An 8,448-nucleotide genomic window follows, 5' to 3' on the forward strand; every position below is an offset into this window, starting at 1 on the left:
GAGCAAAAGAAGGACCGGTCCTTTGTTCCTGGGGAAAATAAGCCAGTACCAGGTGTTACTGACAGTGTTGCTGAGCCAAGCGTGCATTTTTAGGGTGAAGTCGGGAGGAATAGCTGTCTTTCGAACAAGTGTTTGGCTGACAGCTATACATCTATAAGAGGTTTCCGGGATTAGAAAAACATGGCTGTTTTATTACAAAAACACTGTCATACCTGTCCATAGGTCGTGTGGTATTGCAGCTCAGCACCATTTGCTTCAATGGAGTTGAGCTGCAATTCCAGACACAACCTATAGACAGGTGTGGCGCTGTTTTTGTAAGGATGCAGCATTCTCTAATCCTGGACAACCCCTTTAAGTGTATGTCTACCTTAACAGTTACTCTTCAACTCTCTCTGAATTTATATGCAGGTTCAGCTGATCTTAAATGGGGCTGAAAGATTACTTGGCTGATAATTGTTAACTTACAGACGTGGTCTCAAATATGACTTTTATGGCATACCAACTACACTTGGCATAAAAAGTCTGATCTATGGGGTCCGGTCATGGAGATACTCACTAATCCTAAGAACAGCTGGTACTGATGAGCAGAATAGAAAAGCATTTTTCCTATTGATGGTTGGCACCAACTACTTCTCAGTATTGGAACCATGCAGATCAGCCAGTTTTGTGATACATCTAGTTGGCATTAAAGTAAAGTTTTGGACAGCCCCTTTATTTTCCCAGTATACTGTATGATAATTATGTTGAGTAGATGTTACATAGCCCTACCATAAACTGATGATGAATTGATATAATCTCATCCGACAGTTCTTTCGAGTTTGTGATTTTACATAGCATTTTAAAGAGGTATCCTAAATGGAGATGATAATGCCTACATTATATGAAACTATTGGCGCTATGATGATTATTGATCTACTTCTCTGTGCATGTGTCCAGGGTTTAGGAGAACAGAAAATAGCCAGCATGGTGGAAAGCAAAGATTTCCGAAAAGGAATCTTCCAACTTGAGTGGGAACATAAAAAGATACAAATGGAGATGGAAGACCTGAAAATGAAGTCCAGAGATATTACAATGCTTCGTGTGACAAAAGAAATTCAGACAGTATGATGATTTCTTAAGATTGACTAAAATATCTAATAAAGTTATGGCTACGGGAATTTCTACAGTGCTATTACAATACTAACAATATAGAAGCTACTTCTAGGGGAATCATATACCTAGGAAAGTATCCTTATTTTTAGTGTGCATTATTATTTGGTGCTATGTTTGCTGTAGATACACTTATGGACGTTCCCATGACAACCAGAATGAAAACATCCCTTGTATACCTTGATGAGGTGGGAAACAAGGCACAATAGAAATAAGGTTTATATTACAAAGCGACTTCTTTTTAAAGTTCTTGGCTAAATAGTCCATCTAACCACTTGTATTCCAACCTATCAGTAATGTTAGGATATCATATATTAAACACTGCTGTGATAATATATACAGATAACGTTTTATAGACTGTTGGTATATTATGCTATAAGCGCTGTGCATTGTCTATTACTAACTAAAATTGTTTCTTTGTGTAGTTCCTCAATGAAACAAACTACGACATGCGTATATCAAATCAGATGCTGGTCCTGGAAGAGACCATCAATGTTCAAGAAAAAGTACGTGTTAGGGAGAAACTTCGGATGAATCATGAAAAGCACTTTTTATAATTCTTAATTTATAAACTTTCTAAAAAACAAATTATAAACAAAGTCTTAGGTATTAGATCATCACACAGGCTGTCCGTAAGGCATCCGACAGGGTGGATAGGGGATTTATATGAGAGATGTTAATACATATTTGTCTGGGCCCCAATATTCAGGCCTACAGCAACAGCCTCTATTCCTTGCTGTAGTCAAAGTAAATGGCCATCTCTATTCTCCTTTTCTTATTGCCAATGGTAACCAACAGGGTTTACTCTGGATTGTTTACTAGCATCCCTGCTCTGCCATAGTGTTCAATAGTATCTGTGTCCTAAGGAGTAGTTATGCCACTGGGCAAGGCTTACTGTTACCCTTTTAGTGGGCAGCATGGAGGGGAAGATGCTGAGCTCAGGGATATGTAGTTTTCTCTGATTTCATTCAGTATTTTCATGTAAAAAGCTGTTTAAATGTTGTCAAGACTCAGACGAAGCCTGTGAGTTCTACTTCCCCCGCCCACACACTGTGATTGACAGCTCTACTTGCATAAGTTTGCACACAGGAAGAGCTGTCAATCACTGTGTTCAAATAATAGAAAACTATATAGCCCAGTGTCACAAACAAATACGCGGTAAACAGTGAGGTCCCTGATCTTCTGAAACCTCTGTCCCTACCTACTTGTACGATCCGACCTAAACGACGGCGCACAACTGGGCGGCGTTCTCTAACTGGGCGGTGTACAATTGGAACTGACAAACGGATAAGACAGAGACAGTACGAAATAACAAAGGGTCAGGCAGGCAGGGTAAAACTGGGAGAGTGCGGAAAAACAAAAAGTCAGAAGGCAAAGAAACGTCAGGAGTCCAGCCGGGGTCAGGGTCACAAAGGAGTCAAAATGCAAGTCGCTCAGGGGAGTCTGAAACAAGGGAAAGCACCAGGCTAGGTAACTCTAATTACAGGCAAAGGCCTACTACCCCAGGCTGAACTAAATAAGGAGAGGGCAGGAGCTCAGGAACATCAGCCGTGCTTTGATTGGCCTGAGGTTCCTGAGCTCTTATTGGCTGCAGACTGCCTCAGTCTGTCAGGCCGGGCGACGCCCAAGCGAGTGACTCTCGACGTCCTGGAGACCGAGGGAGCCGCAGGAAGGGAGTAAGTGACACACAGCATCTTTCCTTCTATCCTGTACTACTACCCTCAGATAGGGAAGCATAGGAGATTTAGAGCCACTTAGGAACAAAACAAAAAAGTCATTTAAAGTGAAATGCATTATTTAGAAATCTATTCTCCTTTATTTGCATATTGTACCTTTCATTGCAGTTATTATACAGTTTTACCGGTTGCATTCACTTATCTGTTCAATTTCAGCAACATGAGAAGAATGTGAAACAGTACAGACAAGCTATTAAGGACTTGGATAAACATATTAATAGAAAGAAAGAGACAAATACGCAGCTAGACATGGAACTACAGGACACACTTATCTCCTTCTCTGAAAGAAAACATATTTATGACGTGGTTGGTAAGTGGAACCTATATAGATATATTTGCCCAATGTCTCCTATTGTACATTTCCCACATTGAATGTTTTCTGATCTTTACAGATATGGACAAGCCCTTTACTAAATGTTGACAATCAACTGATCATTGCCAGTCCATAGCTAAAACTAGGACAACCCCTTTATATTCGAACCGACCAAAGTCCCAAAAACAAGAGCATGGCCATAGACATGAGATTTACACTGACCATCAGATGGGCAACAGATTGGTTTAATGTACCTTTTGGTGGAAAGTATTACAATTTATAACCCTGTACAGGCCATAATATCAGATATCTAACATGACAGATGAGCATTTCCACATATCGTCTGTTGCTTATCAGTTTGCATGAAAGAAAACATCCAAACAATGGCTGACAATTAGGAAAAATAGATTTAGAGGATATTCTTCTCATGTCAAGGTTGTTTTCCCCTTCCTCTGGATCAACAGTGCAGGATAATAGGATGGACATGTATTTTTTATGTCATTATACACACTATATGCACAATTATTAGGCGAGTATTTTGACCATATCATCATTTTTATGCATATTTTCCAACTCCAAGCTGTATAAACTTGACTGCTTATTGGATGAAGCATATCAGGTGATGTGTACTTGTGTAATGAGAGAGGGTGTGGCCTACGGAGATCAATACCTTATTTCAAGGTGTGCAGAATTATTAGGCAGATGGTTTTCCTCTGCCAAAATGGGCCAAAAAAGAGATTTAACTGACTCTGAAAAGTCAAAAATTGTTAAAATTCTTTCAGAGGGATGCAGTGCTCTTGAAATTGCTAAGATATTGGGGCGTGATCACAGAAGCATCAAATGCGTTGTTGCAAATAAAATTAACTGCCAAAGATTTGAGAAGAAACAAACGTGAAGCGACCAGGAACCCATTATCCTCCAGTGCTGTCATATTCCAGAACTGAAACCTCCCTGGAGTGTCCCAAAGTACAAGGTGTTCAGTGCTCAGAGACTAAACGCTTTAAAGATGAAAGAATAATGACATGGCCCCTTCCTCACCTGACCTAAACCCTATTGACAACTTGTGGGCCCTTCTTAAACGACAGATTTACGGTCAAGGAAAACAGTACACCTCTCTGAACGTGCATGGGAGGCTGTGGTTGCTGAGGCACAAAAAGTTGATTGTCAAAAATATTAACTTCTTCCCGTGCCACGACGTACTATTGCATCGTGTTCGGAGCGGGCTCACCCGCTGAGCCGGCTCCGTACGCGGCGGGTGTCAGCTGTGTTTTACAGCTGACACCCGGAAATAACAGCCAGGAACAGCGATCCCGGCTGTTTAACCCCTTAGATGGTGCAATCAAGCCTGATCGCAGCATCTAAGACGTTACAAATGGGGCGCCCCCCTCTGACAGCTCCTCGGCCCCCCGCAGCACGATCGTGGGTCCCCAATGGTTGTTATGGCAGGCCAGGGACCTAATGAAGGCCCCCAGGGCTGCCTTTCTCCGGCATGGCTTAACAGGAGCCTGTAAGAATTACAATATACTGCAATACATTAGTATTGCAATGTATTGTACCAGCGATCTAACGATCGCTGATTCAAGACCCCTAGAGGGACTAATAAAATGTGTAAAAAAAAAAAGTTAAATAACGTTTTTAGTATTGTTAAAAAAATAAAAAGATTTAAAATAAAACCTTTTCCCATTTTTCCTCTTAAAGGGAATGTGTTGCCAGAAAAACATGTTTTTTTTTTAAAAAATTAAACATTTAGTGTGTGGGTGATTAAACATTGTTCAAATTTTTTTTATTTTTTTCAAGCGACAGGAAATATTATAAATTTTTTCTAATTTATAATACTACCCATTTTTGGTCACTAGATGGAGCTAGTTCCCAAAATTGCAGCATTGCAACATTGGGTTAAAAGCCCTCGCTCTAGTGAGCTCTCAGCATCCCCCCCTCCTTTATCCTGGCTAGTGCCGGGATAAACGAGGGGTTTGAAAGGTTTAACCTCCTACACTGTGTGTCGCCATTTTTTGAGGTAACCCACAGTGTAGTAGGTTTACATACAGTAGTAAACACACACAAACACTAACATACATTGAAATCTCTTACCTGCTCCTGCCGCCGCGGCTCCCTCCGGCCCGTCCGCTCCCTTTGCTGCCGCTGTTCCATGTGCACAAGTCCGGAAGCCGCGACCGGAAGTAGTAATATTACAGTCCGGCCGCGACTTCCGGTCCACAGGAAAATGGCGCCGGACGGCGCCAATTTCGAATAGGACTGTGTGGGAGCGGCGCATGCGCAGTTCCCACACAGACGCCGTACACGGACGTGAATGGGACGGGAGCCGTTCACAGTCCCTATGGGACTGTGGCTGCCGTACTCCATGTCTGTGTGTGTCGTTAATCGACACACACAGAAATGGAACAAAAAATGGCAGCCCCCATAGGGAAGAAAAAGTGTAAAAATAAGAAACAGTAAAACACAAACACACAAATGAATATAAACGTTTTTATTAAAGCACTAACATCTTTAACATATAAAAAAATTATTTGTGATGACACTGTTCCTTTAAGTAATGTAAAAAATTAAAACAACCTTCAAAATTGGTGTCGCTGCGTCCGTAAAAGTCCGAACTATTACACTATAGAGTTATTTAATGGGCACGGTGAATGCCATAATAATAAAAACAAATCTAAAATTCCAGAATCGTTGTTTTTTGGTCTCAAAAAAATTTAAATAAAAAGTGATCAAAAAGTCTCATGTAGCCCATAATGGTACCAATAGAAACTAAAGCTCACCCCGCAACATACTGCTCATTTGATGGAAAAATAAAACATTTCTGGCTCTCAGAATATGGCGACAAAACACAAATTTTATTTTTAACAATTATTTTCTTCCTTGTAAAAGTAGTAAAACATAAAAAAAAAAACGAAATAAGTTTGGTATCGCCATAATCGTATTGACCGGTAGAATAAAGTTTAACGTGCCATTTTTACCGCACGGTAATCGCCATAAAAACTAAACCCCTAAAAAGATTGAGGAATCGCTGTTTTTTTCCTATTCCACCCACAAATAATTTTTTGCCAGTTACGCAATATATTATATGGTACAACAAATGGTACCGTTAAAAACTGCAACTCGTCCTGCAAAAAACAAGCCCTCATATGGCTATAATGACAGAAGAATAAAAAACGTATAGCTTTTTAAAGGTGGGGAGGAAATAAATTAAAACAAAAATCCAAAAAATGGCTGTGTCCTGAAGGGGTTAAGAAACTGGCAGATTATGGATGGAAGACTTTTGAATGTTAGGGTATGTTCACACGTCTTATTTTCGCCCGTTTTTCAGGGGGGGGGAAAACCGCTCCAAAAACGTCCCAAGAAGTGACATGCACTTCTTTTTCGCGGGCGTCTTTTTACGCGCCGTAATTAGACAGCGATGCGTAAAATTACACCTCGTGGGAATAGAAATGGGCAGATGTTTGTAGGCGTATTAGGGGCGTTTTTTCAGGCGTAATTCGAGGCGTAAAACGCCCGAATTACGTCTGAAAACACTGTGTGTGAACATACCCTTTCTTTCTTAAATATTCAGGTTTGAGATTTATTAACATTTTGGATTGACCGACAGCTCTGTACTTCAATAATAAAATTAATCCTCAAAAATACAACTTGCCTAATAATTGTGCACACAGTGTATAATATAAATTCTACTAAAATGGTAAAGCAAGCCATTTATTACTGCATAACTCTAGTATAGCTGGGTGGCAATCTCTGGGGGACCTGTAAGGGTATGTTGACACGGCTTATTTTAGGACGTTTTTCGGGCAGTAAACAGCCTCCAAACTGCCGAAAACATCTGCCCATTTATTTCAATGGGAAAAACGACGCTCTGTTCCGACAGGCCCTTTTTTTACGCGGCCGTATTTACAAACGGCCATGTATAAAAATGGCTGCGAAAAAGAAGTGCATGTCTTTTCTTGGGACGTTTTTGGAGCCGTTTTTTTATAGACTCTATTGAAAACAGCTCCAAAAACGTCAGTAAAAAACGTGGCTTAAAAAACGTCTGAAAATCAGGAGCTGTTTTCCCTTGAAAACAGCTCCGTATTTTTAGACGTTTTTGGTTAAGCGTGTGAACATACCTTTAGGGTATGTTCACACACAGTGTTTTCAGGCGTATTTCGGGGCGTTTACGTGTGGAAAACCTGTTGAAAAAATGCCTGCAAAAAAATATGCTGCATTTGGAAAAAAAGCCACTGACCACAAAATTGCCTCAAAACTGGCACAAACCAAAACCCAGTTGTATGCAGCGAATTTTTACATTTCACTACAGACATTAATATAAAATCTGGCCACACTAAAAAAAAAAAAGTCTAAAAAAATGCAACTTTAAAATTCCACGAAAAACTCACATAAATACTGCGTGTGAATCACAGCTAGGAACACACACACACACACACACACACACACACACACACACACACACACACACACACACACACACACACACACACACACACACACACACACACTTTTTGTTGCATATTTTGTCTCAGTTTTTTGAGCCAAAGCCAGAAGTGGATCCTAAAGGAAGGTAAGGTATAAATGAAAGACTTTCTTTTGTGTCTAATCCTGTTTTTGTCTAAAAAAACAAAGCCGAAAACTGTACCAGAAATTGCGTCAAAACTGTGTGGTTGATCAGGGCCTAAGGGTACAGAAACACGTTAATGTTTTACCTGCACAAAATTTGCGGACATTAACAATCCTTTGAAAGCCGTGCCAATTTGTGGTAAAACCACATGTTCGCTTAGTTTTCATTTATGAAAAAAAAGACACCAACCACAGCAGTGAATCTGCATTTGTTAAAGAGTCATTGGGGGAATAAATAAGAGATCGATTTAAAAAATTGTTTTTCTCTGCTTATGTTAGGAGTAGAACCAAATTCCGAAAAGAACGCCAGGGACAGATACATGGACATCGTTCAGCGCAGGAAACTGGTTGATCTTGTAAAGGCTCAAGCTCAAGAGATGACTGTGCTCCGAACTGAGCTAGATCGATTACGGATGAAAACTTTCCCTGCACTAGTACAAATGGAGTACTAGAAACCGGCATCTCAATCCCGGCTTTACCCATTAAATGCAAGAAAGATTGTGTCCACATGCGTGATATAATTGTCCTTCCATTTTATCCTTGTGCATTCTTTGTGAAGCAGAATATGTATGAGAAATCTAAATAATGGATAATAAATAAAATGATAAGACGCAATATCACCTGAAT

At 40.1% G+C, this 8,448-nt stretch overlaps 1 protein-coding gene across 2 annotated transcripts in view; it reads left to right on the top strand.

Moving 5' to 3' along the window:
- Nucleotides 1-8,448, top strand: part of CFAP43 (cilia and flagella associated protein 43) — a 113,403-nt gene extending 104,955 nt beyond the window's left edge. The window contains exons 34-37 of one of the 2 annotated variants that reach the window (XM_075856474.1): nucleotides 937-1,101; nucleotides 1,575-1,655; nucleotides 3,042-3,195; nucleotides 8,101-8,448. In XM_075856474.1, the coding sequence (XP_075712589.1) occupies nucleotides 937-1,101; nucleotides 1,575-1,655; nucleotides 3,042-3,195; nucleotides 8,101-8,273 (573 nt within the window). In that variant the 3' untranslated portion in view covers nucleotides 8,274-8,448. The remainder of the gene's footprint in view (nucleotides 1-936; nucleotides 1,102-1,574; nucleotides 1,656-3,041; nucleotides 3,196-8,100) is intronic. The other variant, XM_075856473.1, reaches the window with a different exon arrangement.

This window comes from Rhinoderma darwinii, chromosome 3 (genome assembly GCF_050947455.1).
Source record: "Rhinoderma darwinii isolate aRhiDar2 chromosome 3, aRhiDar2.hap1, whole genome shotgun sequence".
Classification (NCBI taxonomy): Eukaryota; Metazoa; Chordata; class Amphibia; order Anura; family Rhinodermatidae; genus Rhinoderma; species Rhinoderma darwinii.